Raw genomic sequence first — 19,349 nt, forward strand, 5'->3', positions numbered from 1 at the left:
CACTCTAAAAGCACACCAGATTGATGAATTTAACTTGAAAATGTACCAAATTTATTCCAGCACAGTATAAACGTTAGTTTTAAGTTAGTAAAAACTTTATGCCAAATTCCTACCCTACCTATCTTATGTAACTTTAAAATAGTCACATCAGTCTCTTTTTTTGCCAAGGAGTGAAAATGTGGCATCCTCAAAATGTGTTATGGTTTCAAAATAAGGAAGGCAGAGAACAATTAGATATTCACATACAGTCTGTCAAACCAAAATTTATTTAGACACCTTCAACATTTCTCACATTATCATAGTCATAAAATATGACAAGAACTCAGGTATCTAATCAGTTGATATTTCACAAATGAATTAGGTTGAATAGCGGTCAGCTGTTAAATTTAAGTACAAAATTAGATAATACCAATTTAGGTCAACTAATTACCAAGCAATGCTTAATCTTGTTCAGTCTATGTAAAAAGGTCGCATTAGCAATTAAAGAAAAAACACTTAAGCAAAACATGGTCAGGTCAAAGTGTCTGAATAATTTTTATACATTTTACTAGTAGTCCACTGTATGAAGATATTTTTGGCCATAATAGTCACAGTTTACTTTATTTTGCTATCATAACTTACATAAATGAACTATAGTGTCCTGTAAAAAATATGTAAAAAATTATATCTGGTGTCTGAATAATTTTTGGTTTGTCTGTAGCTGCCATAAATTTGGGGAAAATGTCCATGGATCAACTAGATATGGGCTAAGCCCCAGATCTTTACAATGTCTGGTTCCGCCCCCATGGTTTGCAGGTACATAATAAAGAACCATGTTATTTTTATTCTTCACATCAAGGACAAGTGAGCTAAGACTGCAACTGAGGCCACCAAAAAAGAAAAAATTAACTAAAGTGATAAGACGTGTAAATCAATTCACTTTTTATTTTTTACCTTTACAGCCAGATTATTGTACAGTCAATATAAAAGAAATTATAAATGAATTATTATACATGATTATTCTTTGGATATCAGCATAGAATTGCAGATAATTAAATTAATCAAACCCAACCTTGTGCTCAGATTGAACTCTCAAGATGCAACTATATACAAAACACACATACACGCGTATACTCGGGGACAAAAGCTCCATTTGCAGGACAACTTTCATGACATAAAATCATCAAACCTCAGGACGAGGCACAGACTAGTGGTGGAAGATGGAGCTGTACACTCACTGATCAGAAAGAGGAGGGAGGGGTGGGACTACAAAAGTAGAGCAGCAACTTCCTGCCAAGAGCTTCGTCTGACATCTGTGTTAACAGCAGGGCCCAAAGTTTCCTTCAAAACCTTTTTCTCCAGGTGCCGTCAATGGGAAGGATTTCAAACAGGAGGAGAGCACGAGTATCCACACCTGTATTTAGTATTTGACTTCAAAAGGCCACAGTGTGGTTGCTCAGATATGGCTCTGGATCTATGCCACTTCATGACAGATCAAGGTGTCATTGCTACTGAAGACATACTTTAACCAGAATGGATGTAGAATGCATTTAACCTTTTTAATGATAAAAATGCTTAAAAAATGTAAAATTGCACTTGAAAATAAAATAATCACCTAGTACGCCAGTATACACCAAGATTAAAGTTTCTATGATTGAAATGTGGGGCCGTGGAAGGAGATCAGCTCATTGAGATTCTTCAATAAGTTAATTTCCCCTTTCTAGTGACAAGGAACAATTATTCCTAAATATTCCTTCAAATTCCTAAAAGGATTTCGAGTGTTGTTGCTAAAATAGAAAATGTATTAAAATAAACTTAGTTGAGACTTGTCATTCCAAAGGCAAACAATCTGTTCTTGTATAACATTTAAATTAATACTCAAGAATGACTAGTTGCTAATGTGACCCGATAGACGTTAAAATCACAGCAACAGTCATGCTCCATATGTGCATTTGTTTTTTTCTCATGATGAATGAGGCACAAATCAAGATACATATAAAAAAAAAAAAAAGAAAGATCAACCCATTTTTTATGACCGAACACAAACATCAAGACATCACTCTACAGGAAAACAAATTAAAGGCAACTTGAAACTGGAAAAATCATCTCATCTAAATTTTGAAATGCTTTTGACTTTAGAGCACCACATCCAGTGAAAAGCAGATTTACAGTGGATAATTGGTTAGTTTAAGTTAATTTACAACAAAACTAGTACCCTTTGGGCACATAAGCTATCTAGTATAAATCAAATGTGCAAATTAATTTTCCATTCATGGGATTTTTACACTTTATAAATTCAATATACATACCTACAACCATTAAAATATATTTGATTTAATAATTTGATATTGCATTTGACTTCAGAAATCACAAGAGGATTTCCGCGAAAATAGAATATAAAAGGAACGAAATAGCACGTCTTTTCTCTCCATCACGATGTGGAGACAAAAGTATCATATCTGTGTGGAATCATGCTCCTAATTAAAAATGATAGAAATGTGCCGACTTTGCTTATACAGTACGCTAAAAATATTTAATGAAATCACTTTTAGATCTTTTTATTTGAATAAATAAGATGTAGGTATTGCCAGGGTTGGTCCAATACACAAAACTGGAATGTGCTTTTACCGTGACCTTCTTGTGGAAGACAGTCCTTTAGAAACCAGTCAAATTGAGCTACATTAAATTGTCACTAAATTGCAGCACAAAGTAATTTTATGTTGAAGTAGTTTCAATAACCCAGTTTCAATTAAAAGGCTGCTTACTAAAATGTGCCCCAACCCATCAGATTGTAAATAAGCCCTCTAAAATATTTTTTTTTTTCAGTCCAATCATTAAAACCATTAAGAGAGAGACTAATTAGGCCAGTCAATTAAGCCTGAATGTGCCAATTCAGTCAAGTCTAAAAACTCTCCATGTGCAATCAAGGATACACACCAAGCGGGTAGTTCCCCCCTTAAATACTGATAGGCAAGCCTTCAAATGGCACCAAACCAAATAAAATATCTTGTGAATTTAGTCATCCAATCACTGGCCAAGTAATAGTAGTACTGACATCAATTACCTGCATTGACCTGCTCAGGGCAACACACATAGTGGCTTAGAGATGAACACATATCCAATAAGTCTGATCCAATCCCTGAGATAATCTCTTACATGTCTACCATACCATTTACCACGTTTTAACTAGTGTTACAAAGGTGCAATGAGGGATGACAAACAAAAAACGGGTTGACTTAAAAAGGCACATTCAGGAAATGTCAAATCGATTACTGACTGCACAAAGAAGATAAATCTGCAGTATCAAGTCCAAAAATGGACTCTTGATAAAAACAGGGCACAAACAAGAATGATGGGTTGATCCCAAAGACCTGGAAGATTCATTTACGGTCAACTCAAGGAGGCTTGCTTGAGTTACCAAACCAACAAATCCCAAGGAACAAAGCTGAAGCAGCTTGTTAAAATTCATAGCACTCCCACATGCTACACATTAGCATAGCACCGAAACTGATAGAGGGGTTTGTAAGGGAATGTTGTACCACCTCCATGCAAAGCCCAAGAACACTGATGGAGAGAGGTGACCTCCCCCGTTAGATTGCGATGTTGGAGGTGTAGCTCAGCTGTGGAGGTTCGGTCCTGCTCAGCTCATTGTCAATTAGCTGGTCCAGGATTTGCGATTCTCTCCTTTTTGAATGGCAGTGCCGGCTCCTCCCCTCAGTTGCTGACTAAACTCCCCGCTGCGGCGATTTTCGGTGTGTCTTTTGGAAGTTTCCCTTCGAGTCAGCCGATCTGGACGGACTAGCACCCCGTAACCAGGGTTGCATCGGAAGTACTGTTGGCCCTCAATGGAACCATCGTTCTTACCTGATGGACAAAGGATACAAGAGGAACAAGGTCTGTAAATCAGTTTAACCAAGGTGGTGTCAGCATCTCAGAAAACTTGTCACTAGAAAGGAGAAATCAAGTCAAGTCTTCTGTTATTTGACAATGTTCATTTGGTTTGAACCTAATATGCGTTACATCGAATTACCACTAGCATGTTGAGTGTTACTGCTCAAGCATTTTTTGACTTTTGAGCATCAGACCACAAGAGGAACAAGTCTGTAAATCAGCCTCACCAAGGTGTCAACATCTCAGAAAACTCGTCAGATAATGGAAAATTTGACTAACCCGAGGGAGTGTCCAGCTCAACGCCGACCCAGACGCCCTCAGTGAAGTGCGTTGGGCCAATGTAGCGGACCGTGCCGGACTTACTGGTTCCGACAGTGACTCTCCCTCCCACCTTGAGCCAAGCAAGTTCCTTGGGTTCTACATCTTCAAAAGTTATCTCCAGCTTTTCCAGGCTGTTAGTTTGCTGCGATTGCATTGTGGTTGCTTTCCCGCCACCGTCTCCAAGAATGTTACTGAAAGACCTGAGTTCATTGGCTTTGACCTTCTGGAGGGAGAAAGGGTTGTCTATGGAGGTACTCATCACCAGGGGAGGGTTTGCGTTTAGCTGTACTTCCAGCTGGGAGGTGGTGACGCCATTCCTGTGGGTATCTTCCTCTTTTCTATGCCTGTCAGATCTTAGCCCAGCTTCTACAGGAGCAAAGGCATTAACAGGGGTGGGTAGACAGTCTTCAGTGTCGTCTCCTCTTTGCCTGGATGCTACGGGGCCAGCTTGGGTATTGGGAGTAGGGGTAAGGTCCCCGCAAGCAATGGAGACATCGGAAAGGGTGGCAGTGGAGACACTAGTAGAGAAATAGCCACTGGAGGCCTCGCTGATGGGGCTCAGGGGCAGGTCATGCGGATCATGCAGAGAGGACGGGGCATCAGGAGCATCTGAGTGTCTGTCTGTCTGACTCTTCCCCATTACTGCAACCTATTGGGAAGCACGTCCAAAACCACAAGGAATATTTAACTGCACCTCAACCTATCGTCTGACTCACACAGAGTGCACATGCTAGGAAAACCACAGATTTAATAGCATGCAATTTACATCACATGCAGGAGAGAAAGACTTGGCTCTTAAAATATCTTCCTAGGCTATATTTCCACAGAATGCAAGTCTGTAACCCAATTCATCATTTATATTTATTTAATTTTGCCAAAGACAGAGCATGAGATCAGAGAGGAGATCTACTTACTGGTTCTATTCTTACTCGTCCTTCATCAGGGTTGTTGGCTGTTTGCATCATTATTCGTGGCATATGCTGGAGAGATGAATGGAACGTATTAAATTTGTTTTTACGATTTCAGTAATGGTTTTCAAAGAGGCGGCACAAAGCTTGATTTAAGTGTCACGTGTTCATTTTTTATGTTGGGAGCGTTTGGATTACGTTTGATCTAAAGTACTGACAGATCAACAGTCTGCATGCAGGGGAGGAGTGATGTACACGATGAAATATTACTGTCATATTTTTTTTCCCTCTACGCCTCCGTTGAAAGCATGCTAGGAGATATGATGAAAGAGTATGGCTTGACAATTAATCTTGGGGAAATTAAATACTGGAGTTTATCTATGGACTCCTGCCTAACATATAATCAGGTTTCTCTGACATGATTTACTTTGACAAAATGAGGACACATTTTTAATCAAGGAAAACCAAAAAAGCCTGTTTTTCCTCACAAAAAAATCCACCACCAAGCAATAAGGCTTAATTTAAAGACTTAATTTGCCTCATACGAGATGGATAATATATCACGGATATATTGGCAATGTAGTAGCGTATGGAATTTCTGTCTATATGGAAATGAGGATGCATGAAGACAGAACGAAAGTATACTAGAATTTAAAATTGACTCAAATTAAATCGGTCAAGAGCATTCGCATCCCTCTTTGATTACCACATATGATTTACTCATCTAAATGCAGCATATTTCTGAAAGGCTTTGCAAGCGCTAATTCGGCTATTTTTATGACGGATACTTCACATTACTTTTTTTCATTTATGCACGAATCACTGTTGACTGGAATTTACATGCAGAAACGTTTATAAGCATAGGTATGGCTCTCGTCTTTTGAATAAATTCAATCATTTGAGATTTTTGTAACGGGAACATACTTGAAGAAATAAAATCTAGTTTTAGGACTATTATACATTTTTTGCATTTTCATATTTATGACAATTAAGCACATTTTACCCCAAATTCTAATTTCTGTACAACTATACTGTAATATCAGCATAAATGAAATGCACTACAACAAATACCACATGATCTACACATAAATGGATTTGAAAATGTAATATATAACTTTGTCTTAAAAATGCATCATTTATACATTTTATTTCTCATAATTATTATTATTTAATTTTTTTTTTTTTTTTTAGGGTGAAATATGACGTAGAAATGTCTCGACAGGAAACATGAGACTCAGGGCAGACAAAGCGAGGTTTGGGCATGGTTTACTCATTAAAATGGCTGAAATGTCAAAAGTAAAATAATTAGTTCAGACCTGTTGTGACTGTGGAGAGGGTCTCAAATCTTTCTTGTCTTCACGCACAGGGAACAGGGACTTGAGCAGCTTGGGCATCTGAGGGACCAGGGCCTTGACTGTGAAGATATAAGAAGCAGCAAGCCCTGAAAAACCTGTGGGCAGGTTGGGAAGGAGGCAAAAAGCAAGGTAGAGGTGTGTGGAGAGAGACGACAACGATGGTGAAACAAAGACAGATGTAGAAAATATATAAAAGGAGTGCATGAAGCTGGAAAATAATATCACACTGATACAAAATGTCACATTGACATTTTGTGAAAGATCACAAAGAGTGGTGAAAAGAAGTTGTAGTTGAACAAGACAGATGTTCAGTGGTAACCAAAAAGTTGCCGGTTCAAACCTCGAACTGCCAATATATTTTCAGATATTTTCCCTCTAACAAGCATACTTGAAGTTGATTTAGATAAAAGTTAAATTATTATTACATAAACCAGGTTAGAAATGGCAGCACACAGGCAGGAATGATTCTGATACACAGAGAACACAGACTTGAAAGTTGAAAGATAAGACAAATAAAGAAAGGGTCATGCTGGAAACGGTAAAGGAAGATTATTTTATTGCAGAAAAAACACTGTTCACGTCCTGAACTGCTCACTTTAAGAGTGATCATTGTGTCGTACCTTGCTCAGGGTCCTGATTCTGTGTAGGAGGTGTAGGAGGTCTGGATGGTCGTGGCAGTGTTTTGCTAAACTGGGAGGATGTACCGAAGATATCCTGCTGACTCTCCCATCGATTCTTACATTAGCAAATTGGATATCAGAGGTTACAAAAAACAACCGATTTCCTGTAGAGGACCATATGTCATTTTTCACCCTAGAATCTTACCTTGTTGTCATCCAGCACTGAGTTTAGTGACAGATCCTGTCTGCTTCCAGATAACTAGAGGAAGAAGAGTTGATGTGTGAATACAGAATGTGCCAGACTCTGATGATGCCAAGTGTCCTGAATATTTCTCTCTGTTAAGATGAATTTAAGGCTACAAATGCGCTTACCCGGTGCACACTGGGAGAGCTGAGACTGCGTCTGCTACCCTTGCCTTTACCTGCCAAATGCTCCTTCACTGCCACCTCCTGTAACACATGATCTGATTTACATGATGAAAACAACATGCTGAGCTGAACTAGAGAAACTAGACCGCACTGGAAAGTCACCATTCATTTTAGTGAACGGATTCCTAGGACTGCTATTTATCACTATGATAAGGTTATATAGAATGAGTTAAATGATGTAAACACATTACTCTCCCCGGTTTTATTCCTTAAACTACAGTGATTTACAAACACTTTGCGAATCAGATATCTACAAAATTATTACTAAGGCCCTGTGTCCACCAAAGCATTTTTTTCCCCGAGGCTAGCTTATGTTTCCAATTGATTTTAACGGCAGCAGGGTGACGTGGCGCTAAGTGTCTATTTCACACTGAACGCTCAGCGTTTTTTTACCGGTCACCAAGAGTTTAGGAATGTTCAGCGTTGGGTAAAACTTTCACTTTTTACCCAGCCGTCCAATCACAGTGGAGGAATGGCGGGACAAATACCACATTGACCAACCGCCACATCCTGCTTGGACAATGGCAACAGATGACAACAACAAGCATAATAACGGAACAAAATTTAAAAGAGCCAGAGAAAGTACTTTACATTGTATCAACATTTTTATATAGAAACAATACAGAAACAAACTATGTGAAATGAGATACTAGAAACACTTCCCGCGGATATTCCGTATCACTGCAAGCAAAGCTTCTCAACTGAAAAAACTCTGCGATGCTGAAGCTCTATCAACTGACTCTATCTACTGACTCTATCAAAAACACTATGGTGGACACACAGCCTAAGGGTGGTTTTCTGCCTTTAAATTCATTCTTCCTGTAAAATTCAGATTTTTAAAAAAAGACAACATGCTCAAATGAATATAAAATTAGAAAGAGATGATAAAATGTAGACACATCAGTTCAAAAATATTAGTGGAGGTAGCTGGGTGACCTGTCTCAGACGGTCCAGCGTGAGGATGTTCTCCACGGCCAGGACGCTCCGTAGGTACTTCTCTGTGGCAGCTTCATTGTCTAAGGATTTGGGGTTCTCAGCGCTGGTGGCCACACGGGCCAGCATCTCCCTGTCCTCTGAGCTCTGACTGTCCTGCTGACGTACACAGTCAAGAAAGACAGGTGCTTATAAACAAACCAGCTAAAGAAACCAGGTTGATATCTGAATGCAGTAACAGTCGGCTTCCAGAAATGATATAGGGACTTGTTTTGTGTTTGAGAAAGGTCTTTAACGTGTTAAAACATATAGGGGGCATTGAAGCCAATAGTTTAAGGGACCATTTCTTTGTTAAAGCCTTACTTTCCAGTTAGACTAAAGTGTAGCTCTCCTTGAGAGAAAGAACGCATTATCTTGATGTTTTGAGACTCTCCTGTTTATAGCTAGAGCCTGGCCAAATCCAACCTTGGAAAAGATGTGTCGGTGTGTGTGTGTTAGTCTTCTTGGTAACAGGTTAAGGAACCACTGGCATTATTGGAGATTGACTGAGTTGTTGTTCTGGACATGCTGGCGCCCAGCAACCCAAATCTGCGACCTGGAAGGTCACGATGTGCCTAACTTCAGGGTCCGAGTGTCAGCTGCCTAATCGATGGAGATATACTTTCGTCTATCTGTATCTGTGTGGAAAATTACTATGTTTATCTTTTCTTAGCCAGTGAGAATCATTCAACCTGAAGCAAGGACATAGCTTAGACCTTGGTGATGGGTATAACTGCTGTGATCTTTGTAACTGTAAGCGGGGCGGCCTACGAACTCCTGTGTGAGTCTTGAAGCTGACTTCTGCTGATGAAACTGCAAACTATCTATATAGTACAAAAAACTATAAAACAGCAGATTTTGTACTGTGTGCCTACCCCTGGGATGTTGGAGACCACCTCAAAGGTCACACCACAACCGGGAATAGTGCTCCTGGTGGACATTCTTCTCAAGAAATTTTGGGCAAAACCCTGTTTAAAAAAAAAAAAAAAAAAATACTTCAGGGATAGATATGAAAAACTTTGTTTCTTAAAAAGTATAGGGTTTCTAAGCACCAAAAACATATGGCACAGCTGTATGTTAAGCTTAATTAAAGGGTTAGTTCACCCAAAAATGAAAATTATCCCATAATTTACTCACCCTCAAGCCATCCTAGGTGTATGTGTCTTTTTTCTTTCAGCCCAACACAATCGGTGGCATATTAAAAAAACATCCTGACTCTTCCAAGCTTTAAAATGGGAGTGAATGGTACCCTTTTTTTAAGCCCAAAAAAGCGCATCCATCCATCATAAAAGTAATCCATAATCCAATTAGAAAAATATCAATATTTATAACTTTATAAACTATAATCACTGGCTTCCGTTAACGGCCGCACAAGATGCGTCAGGTCAGAGGTCACTCTTCTGCTGGAACTAGACTCGCCAGTCACTATTCAGTGATTATAGTTAATAAAGTTATAAATATGGATATTTTTCTTGCAAAAACGCATCGCTTCGCTTCAGAAGGCCTTTATTAACCCACTGGAGTCAAATGGATTACTTTTATGATGGATGGATGCGCTTTTTTGAGCTTCAAAAAAAGGTACCATTCACTCCCATTATAAAACTTGGAAGAGCCAGGATATAACTCCAATTGTGTTTGGCTGAAAGAAGAAAGTCATCTACACCTAGGATGGCTTGAGGGTGAGTAAATTATGAGATAAATTTAATTCCTGGGTTAAATAACCCTTTAACAGCAGAAAGTATGAGAAGACTTTTCTGTAGTTCTGATGATGGTGTAGGTCATTTAAAGTAGACCGTGCCGCACCTGTCGTCCAGTGAGGTTCACACAGATGCGTTTGCGCAGGACTAGCTGCATCTCTGCAGGGTGGCTGAGCTGTACCACGGTGCGGACGATCAAGTATACTCTCTGATCTGGGGCGGCCCCTCGACTCAGCTGCGGACATTCATGAACCGTGGAGTCCCAAGAGGCTTCGGCTTTTACCTGGAAGTAAAATAGGTTTTAATACATTCCTTCACAGACAACTAGGGAGCCTGCGAGAGCCCTGAAGGTGCGTGGGTCACATTCTCACCTCTCCATCATAGTGTTTGACGATCTGAAGGTCAAAAAATTCATCCTCATCTTCTGAGCTGAGCATAGCGTCCCAGCCGCCCGCCTCGGGAACGTCTATGTTCTCCTGAGAGCTGAAATCATCAGCTGGAGGGAGGAAGAACAGAAACAAAGGAGGAACAAGTGTGAAAATGAGTGTTAAGATAAATAGTGCTTGCAAATGGGAGCAATGGAATAAAGGTCACAGAGGACATTGCTGTTCTTCAGCAGGCAGGAAAAACATACCGCTCAAGTCGAGGAAGAGCACTGGAATGTGAGTCTCCATCCCAGGTACTGGTACCCTGCCAAGACAGACATAAAATCAACACATGGCCCAAATACTCATGACTAAACATTTGTAAAAACTGTTTAACTGATACTGACATTCATTTCACAAACAAAGCCTTAAATCAAAATATCAATCTGTCAAAACACATTGTAAGGATTATAACATCCTCCCTAAAAAGCAAACTGCATAAAACTAAGCTGATTTTACATTCAATTTCATTCAAACCTCCTCTGACAGACAATATATTTACCAGCTATCTAGAACACTTAATTTAACCCGTAAGCTTAAATGCAAATTGCTCAGTATGGTAGCAGCAGTGTCGTACCACTCAGCAGGAGCTCCTGGTATTCCACTGCCAGCAGAGGGCACCATCACTGCATTTCTCTCCTCCGTGAGCGTCAGACGCCACTCAAGCAGCTGGGCCTCCCTCTCCATGTCATCTTCGGACTTATCTGGTCACAGAGAGAATTGAACAATGTTTCCTCTCATTTCTATTTCATGACATTTCTGCAGAGAAGGCCCCGTCATCAATATATACATACAAAATTTATAATAAAAATAAATAGATATATTTGTTGTGTGTATGTTTATAGTATGTATATACAGTGCTGGGTAGATTACTTACAAATTGTAGTCGGTTACTGATTCTAAATTACATGACAAAAATTGTAATTAGTAACGTAATCCATTACTTTACACATTTAAGGTAATATAATCTGACTACTTTTTTTTATTACTTTTAGATTACTTTTGACCTAACTCATTTTATCACACTGATTTGAAAAAATTAAAATTAACTCTAGAGAGGAGTATTATGTTAAATATAAGCATTATATTGCATATTCATTGTATTTTTACTTTATATTTTAAAAGTAATATTCTTCAGTATTCAGTGTTTGATTAATTTGTCATTATGACAGCCACCAAATTTAATTTTAAAAATAAGTAGATTCATAATTGTCATCCAATATGTATTCTTATGATATTATTATTATAAAAAAAACTTAATTGACGTAATTTAAAATGAAGTAGCCTACAAATCAGATGATTTTAACCTTTAATATTACAGTGATGTCCCATTAGTTTACAGCATTAGTTGAGAGATATTTTTGTCATTGAGGAAATTTGCCATGTACTGTACCTGACAGCCCTAATTAATCAATATTGAATCGAACTGAATCAAATTGAAATCGAATAGAATCACAAGCTTGTGAAGCTCAAACTGAATTGTGAAATTTGTCAATGCCAAGCCGTATTAAATATCTATCCATCATTCCATCTATTATAATTATTTAATATTATAATAACATTGTACACTATTATGTATTTTTTTTATATAAAACTTTAGAAACTTTAAGTTTAGAAAAGTTGAAGATGACTTGTTTTGTTGAGCAACATTTGTTCAATCATGATAAATATAAGCAGAGCTGTCAAGAAACCATGAGAGAAAAATAATAGATCATTGGCTCTGCCTCTATAAACTTGAAACCTTCTGGTCACAAGATTTCTCACAGCTTTATTTTTATGCTAAAATTATGCTATAAAAAAAAAAAATCAATGTACATGCAGAAATAAAATGCTGACCAATCAATGTAGCTCTGATTCAGTCAAATCTCAAAGTTTTCCCCCAGCCCACTTTTGAGTCTGAATTATGCAACTTTTTGATCAGCAAAGGAACAACAATAAGGAACTATGTAAAGTGGGATTTTGGACCAATGCATGATGTAATACAAACAGTAACAACAAACACAAAAGCTCCCCACACAAGGACAGAACAAAACTAATTAGCCACAAATTAAAGAGAGGAAAGCACTCAATTACTGAGCTGAGACTGCAAAACAGTAAAATGTCTCTGTCTGGTTTTTACCTGTTTTGCTGACCAAGGTCTGAAGATGTTGGTCCAGATATTCTTGTCTCTTAGTGAGAGCGGTGAGCCACTGACGCCGCAGACGCTCTAAATCACGCTCCTACAGGATGATGGACAAATGCATAACCACAAAAGTTATTTTTGCTTGGCATCTTTTTTTGCTAACTAATAGACCCTTTATGTCTTTAATGGCAAGGGCAGTGGAGAAAGACAGGAAACAAGTGGGAGGGAGAGACAGGAATGCGATCAGGAAATGATGCAGACCGGATTCAAAACGGCACCTCAGTGGGAGCACCACAACACCATGAAAACTCATTTTCTATTGGAATATATTTTAAAATGTAATTTATTTGTGTGATAGCAAAGCTGAATTTTCAGCAGCCATTGCTCCAGTGTTCAGTGTCACACTTTCATTTTAATATGCGGATTTAGTAAAAAAAATATTTCTAATTATTATCAATGTTGAAAACAGTTTTGATAATTATGATACTTTTGTTCAGGATTCTTTGATGAATAGAAAGTTAAAAATATATATAATATAATATAATATATAACAAATAAATCACTTCTGATATTTATTATCAACTTAAAATCAATGTCATAGATGTATTGCATCATAACCAAACATACCTGATAACTGTCCATTTCATCACCCTCAGGCTACAAAGAAAAACAATGTCAACATTACAAACTCTATATATCCAGACATGATCCTGCTAAATGCTAAAAGCTCAAGTGAAAAGGCACATTTACCTCTTGTGGCTCATTGTTTTTGGTCATCCGCACCTGTCTGATCTCCACACAGCCAATGGACACTCCCAGAATGATCTCTGATATCAAAGGCATTGTGCCGGAGTCCTGCACTGAACGTACCTCCACCTGAACCCGCCGAGACTGGCCCTGGGAAAGACAAACAAAAACAGTTAATACCCCATGACAAAAACCCTGAACCGAAATGTTAAACAGTGTAGATTGAACAACAAAGCACAAGCAAAATACAGAGCACACATGTCTAGGAATCATAAATACATTTATTAAAAAAAAGAAAGAGTTTGCTCAAGGAAGGCATGCAAAAACACATTTTTTACCGTCTGTATCAAGCATGTGACTAAAAAAAACGCCTAAGCCTAAGGTAGTTCATGCTATGCTTTATTCTGATCGTAATCTGATCATAATTAGAACTATAGATGGCAGCAGTGGGCTAACATGCTTACGGTACTGATCCACTTGTCCGTGCGACACTTCTGTCGCGCCGCACTCCACTATATTCCTATGGGTGACATCAAGCGACTTTGACGCGCCCGCAAAGCATTCTGGGAAGGTGGCGCTTCATTTGGAAAAATGCTGCACGTCAAAAAGCTGGCCAATGCCCATCTTTATGCAAATGAATTCCGTTGAACGTGATGCGACTATCCAATAGAAGTAGACCATATGGAGACAGGGGGAAGTCTCTCGCAGGTCCTCTGTTCAAATACGCAACATTTCCCGCTCGGTCAAAAACACGCCCATAGCGGTAAACGCCCATCAACGTACAAATGTGGGGAGGCGTCGCGACACCACGCGACAGTCGTGTCGCAAAAGTGGATCTGTACCGTTACAGTAGTGTAATTTCTAACCCCGCAGGAACATGAGGTGTCCTGACCTGTTTGAGCTGGAAGATGCCACCCGTGCGAATATCTCGCGCTGACACCACCTCCACGGGAATGTACTCTCCGTTCTCATTCAGCTCCAGAATCTGCACCCACATCTCCAACTTGCGGGTTACCTCACTCCACCTGAGGACACATAAGAGTCAAACCAAAAAGCAGGAAGCCGATCATCAGATACTAGACGCCTAATGCACACAATGTTCTCCACATTTGTATTAGCATTATTGAACAATTGCAGGGGGCTGAAGCTCAATTTTGTGTTCAAACCTGTCACGTAATGTGCGTGTTTTGGCCTGGATGATGCTGAGATCCCACAGCGCAGGGTTCCTGCCTGGATCAGCCTGTCTGTGTCCAAAAACCTCGATGGCTACAGCACCCTCTGTTAGGTACTCAATAAATTCCTCAGTTACAGTCACTGCATGCTCCTACAGTACAGAGAGTTTACCAAAAGTAAATACATGTTAATGGTTTCTTAATAACTCCTGTTATTGAACTAAAAGAGATGCACAATTCACCACAGTTTTAAAAGCTGAAGGTAAATATTAGTAATAATTTACAACTCTACATGATTTAACCAAGCAGCATGTTCCAGGATCACCATTAGAGCTATGATTGGTTGATCGGATTTCTAGGAGGGTAAAACACGTTGTGCCCAATTTACTATCTGCTTGTAAAGTGACACATCTTGATTCGTACCTTACAGCTGTCAAACACCACCATGCAGTGGGGGTCTTTGCTGCTGGAGAAGGAGGCAGACGGATCTACTTCTGGGGCAACAATAACAGGCTCTGCTTGGTCCCAGAAAGAGTACTGACAGAAGACAAAATTGGACAGGTACTGTGGGAGACCTGTAGCCTGCAGGATCTTAATCTGTTTGAGAGACAGGAGTAAAGTAAATGTGTTCAGTACGATTTTTTTACAGCAAGGACAAAAGGACAAAAGACATTTATAATGTTGCAAATGATTTTTATATCAAATAAATGTAGTTCTTTTGAACTTTCTATTCATCAAAGAATCCTGACAAGACATATCATTGTGTTTACAAACTGGATTTCAACTTTGATAATCATAAGAAATGTTTCTTGAGCAGCAAATCCGCATATTAGAATGATTTCTGAAGGATCATGTGACTGGATCAAGACTGGAGTAACAATGCTGAAAATTCAGCTTTGCCATCACAGCAATAAATTACATTTTAGAATGTATTCAAATAAAAAACAGGTATTTTAAACGAATATTATTTCACATTATTACAGTTTTTACTGTATTTATCAAATAAATGAAGCCTTGGTGAGCAGAAGAGACTTCTTAAAAAAAATCGGGTAACACTTTATTTTAATGTGTCCTTGTTACACGCATTTACTATAGTAATAACTATAAATTATACATAATTACATGCAACTAACCCTAAACCAAACTCTAATCCTACCCTAACCCTATAGTAAGTACTTTTACTCTATTAATATTACTCAGTACTTAAATGTATAATTACACTATAACAGGGACACATTAAAATAAAGTGTAACCAAAAATCATACCCCAAACTTTTGCACGGTAGTGTAGATTTTTTTAATGTAATGTAATGTAATAATATAATATAATATTCTAGTGTGTGTATATTATTGTAAGTATTATTATTATTATTATTTACTTACCAAAAACTTTAGTGACTTAAATGTTTCAAACCTTAAATACAAAGCCTGCTTCTGTTATTGTGAACTTCAGTACTCACCATACAGACCAGCTTGCGTTCCTGTACATCTCCATCCGGGCTTCCATCACTGTCATCTCCTCCAGCTACGCTATCATCAAACCCTCCACCCATCCTCATTACCTCCACATGCAGTCGCCCAGCAACCTGACACCAGCAACAAGTGAACACAACACTTCAGTGGTCCGCTGGAGATAAACCGTGTCTCATGCTTGATTTGATGACTTGATAAGATTCAATTTCACAGATCAATTTGCACTTGATTTAATTTACATCCCACTTTTCCTTCAGAAATGAAACGAGTCAGTTATCGTGAAATATTCACAGACAAACCACTGATCATATTTGCTGGCAGATCTGAACGCATCATCCTCACCTCTCCTTTCTGATTGATGATGGGAACTGCATATTGTAGCTTTACGTCATAAAACAGGCAGGAGAGGAAAACGTTGGCCACCCCGATTAAACTGTGGTTCACCTGCTCATCGAAGAAAGGGTCGGCTCTCTTGAAGTACGAGCGCATCACCTATGAGATGGAGAGCAAGACCGAATTTATAGTGTCACCTTTTCATTTTTATGGGACAGTAAAACTTCTGTGATGAAAACGAGCATACGTGGTTGTCCTCGTCAAAGTCCTTCCACTCTTGGTAAAGGTCTCTCATATCCACCAGCCGGTTTTCCATCTTCTCAAGGGCCCAGATTTGCTTCCCTTTGCCTTTCCTCCTGACTTGAATGGCGGGTTCACTCAGGACAGCATCTCGCTACATACACAAACAAACAAAAAAATTAAACTGACAGCACCATCCACGCCATGTTTCTCCTGTGTGCTGCTGCAAAAGGTTCCTGACCTTCCTGTTGGCATTGAGGTTTGCAGCAGGGATCTGTAAAGTAACTCTGTACTCGGTTCTTTTGTCCAGCTCTTCAGCGATGAAGCTCGCCTCCTGCACTAGCAGATTAGCCCGTACGATCTGCTCCCTCAGTTTCCGCAAGCTCCGTGTCAGCACCACCTCCCTAGCATCATCACAACAAGAGCGTTACAACTCACCTTGTACCAAATTCCTCCTTGGGAGGGCAAAAACATTTGTTTCCACCGAAAATATAAAGCTCACCTCTCCTCACTCCACTGGCGCAGGCGGTGCTGTGCGTTGGGTGATGATGACATTCCTCCCTGGCTCAGTCTCTCCAAGCTACGGTAGTGCGGCTGCAAGGGCTGTGACTGCGGTATCTGCATGCTCTGCCTGTCTGGAGTCAGCTGTCTGCGCAGCTGCTGCAGCTCCTGCTCGTACATCAGCCGCTGACGCTCCAGAGCAGTCTTCTTCTCCTCCTCGTGTTGGCGCTCCAGAGATTGTAAAACAGCCTGCATAGGGTCTGTTGGATAACAAAAACAGTAATGTTTTACACCATTTTGGAAAGTTTTTGCTACTATACCTTTATGTAAATTTGATGAAAAGGTTTTGATTGGCTAACCTTTTCACATGTAAAATGAGTAAAATGCCTCCTTTAAATGCAAAATAAGTGTCCAACATTTTTCATGTTTTACTTTTTTTTTAGAGCTACACTACTATTCAGAATTTGAGTCAATACTATTTTTTTTAAAGAAATGAATATTTGTATTCAGTAAGGATGCATTAATTTAAAATTGACAGAAATATTGTGTAAGATTACAAATATATTTACCATTTCAAATAAATGCTGTACTTTTGACTTTCACGCGTCACGGTTTCCACAAAAATATCAAGTAGTACACAATGTTTTCAACATTGATAATAATAAATGTTTGAGCAGCAAATCAGCATATTAGAATGATTTCTGAAGGATCATGTGACACTGAAGACTGGAGTAATGATGCTGAAAATTCAGCTTTGCAATCAGATTTAAAAAAAAAAGTTTAAATATATTAAAATAGAAAAACAGTTAACTGTATTTAACTGTATTTTTGATCAAATAAATGCAGCCTTGGAGACTTCTTTCAAAAACATTAACAAATCTTACCGACCCCAAACTTGGTTGTGTAGATAAAACATTTCAGATGAAGTCATATTTCATATGCATTTGTTTTTAATATGGCTTAATGGATCAAACTCACCGTTGCTGCCCAAAGCCTTCATCATGACTTCAGTCTGAGCAAACTCGTAGCTGAAGCTGACCTCACTGGACACCTCGCTGGCAGTATCTCCCTCTCCGTCCAGCTGCTCACTGCTGTTACTGTTCTTCATGCTCTCGCCCTCACCCTCTTCTTCCTCACCCTTTAAGCGCCGCTTCGGTAGGTTTATTCTGAACAAATCACAAATATAAAAAATCTTCACAAAAGAAGATAACCATAATGCACTGTCATGTACAAATACAGTAAGCCGCAGTGTGATATTCTTCAGTCTGGGGTAATAACACTGACCTGAAAAAGTGATTGTTTCCCCAAAAAATACGGTCACCATGGTGAAGCTGTTGCCGGCTGGTGACTGGAGATCCGTTCACACATGTTCTGCAACAGAGGCAACATTAGATTATTTCATATAACTTAAGATTTAACATTTACCTCAACAAAGACAAAGATTTGCTTGTATTTCAGCACTTTTTTTTTATTCTTTAACTTATATTATTAACTTATCGGTTTGGATAAAACCACCCATCAAATGCATAAATGTAAATGTACAGTGCATAGAATAGCCTGTGGCATATGACCTTTTGGTTTACCCATCTCAAACAAATATAACACAATGCATTACCTTGAGTTTCTGTAAGGGTTGAGAAAGACAGCTCCCTCAGGTGTGATGTTAATGACACAATGCTCTGCTTGGATGCCCATTCCACACAGCTGGATGTCCTGGGAATCTGCTGATCCAACCTTAGTGTGTTCCTGCAAAACATCCCAGTGTCAACTGTTGTTACTACCACACAGACCATATCCATAAAGGCACGATGACAAAAACTTAACGAATGCCTTATTTCAAGCACCAAATGTACCAAGACAGGCTCCAGGTGCATTATATTATTATACCAAGATGTAAATTACATTAGGCAGTAAAAATATGGTATACATTATTATTGTTGTTTCTGATATGATAATAATAATAATAATGTATTATTACTATTATTATTATTATTATACCGCCATACATAAGTTTGGGGGCAGTAAGATTTTTTTTTTTTAACAGTAAGGTTAACTTCAAATTCAAGGACCTTTCAAGGACTTTCCAGGTCTAATACCCTAAAAATTCAAGGACTTAATGTGAGGACACATTTCAAGAGAGAGTAAAGTTACATCGTTTCAGCCTA

The 19,349-nt window shown here is 38.8% G+C and overlaps 1 protein-coding gene across 4 annotated transcripts in view; it reads right to left on the minus strand.

The window, feature by feature from the left end:
- Positions 1-909: 909 nt before the first annotated feature.
- The window catches only part of kif13ba (kinesin family member 13Ba), a 45,512-nt gene continuing 27,072 nt past the window's right edge, over positions 910-19,349 (minus strand). Inside the window, exons 14-40 of one of the 4 annotated variants that reach the window (XM_081347464.1) lie at positions 18,800-18,930; positions 18,469-18,555; positions 18,163-18,350; positions 17,186-17,444; positions 16,925-17,087; positions 16,691-16,837; positions 16,453-16,602; positions 16,098-16,223; positions 15,062-15,235; positions 14,633-14,790; positions 14,359-14,491; positions 13,470-13,616; positions 13,347-13,376; positions 12,717-12,816; positions 11,175-11,301; positions 10,807-10,862; positions 10,544-10,668; positions 10,279-10,455; positions 9,351-9,443; positions 8,440-8,592; positions 7,447-7,524; positions 7,280-7,333; positions 7,075-7,189; positions 6,416-6,513; positions 5,106-5,171; positions 4,150-4,840; positions 910-3,843 (exon numbers count right to left, since the gene is read on the minus strand). In XM_081347464.1, the coding sequence (XP_081203590.1) occupies positions 3,635-3,843; positions 4,150-4,840; positions 5,106-5,171; positions 6,416-6,513; positions 7,075-7,189; positions 7,280-7,333; positions 7,447-7,524; positions 8,440-8,592; positions 9,351-9,443; positions 10,279-10,455; positions 10,544-10,668; positions 10,807-10,862; positions 11,175-11,301; positions 12,717-12,816; positions 13,347-13,376; positions 13,470-13,616; positions 14,359-14,491; positions 14,633-14,790; positions 15,062-15,235; positions 16,098-16,223; positions 16,453-16,602; positions 16,691-16,837; positions 16,925-17,087; positions 17,186-17,444; positions 18,163-18,350; positions 18,469-18,555; positions 18,800-18,930 (4,035 nt within the window). In that variant the 3' untranslated portion in view covers positions 910-3,634. Of the gene's footprint in view, positions 3,844-4,149; positions 4,841-5,105; positions 5,172-6,415; positions 6,550-7,074; positions 7,190-7,279; positions 7,334-7,446; positions 7,525-8,439; positions 8,596-9,350; positions 9,444-10,278; positions 10,456-10,543; positions 10,669-10,806; positions 10,863-11,174; positions 11,302-12,716; positions 12,817-13,346; positions 13,377-13,469; positions 13,617-14,358; positions 14,492-14,632; positions 14,791-15,061; positions 15,236-16,097; positions 16,224-16,452; positions 16,603-16,690; positions 16,838-16,924; positions 17,088-17,185; positions 17,445-18,162; positions 18,351-18,468; positions 18,556-18,799; positions 18,931-19,349 lie in introns of all 4 variants that reach the window. The other 3 variants (XM_081347462.1, XM_081347463.1, XM_081347461.1) reach the window with 3 other exon arrangements.

Source organism: Scardinius erythrophthalmus, assembly GCF_964197995.2.
Source record: "Scardinius erythrophthalmus genome assembly, chromosome: 19".
Lineage (NCBI taxonomy): Eukaryota > Metazoa > Chordata > Actinopteri > Cypriniformes > Leuciscidae > Scardinius > Scardinius erythrophthalmus.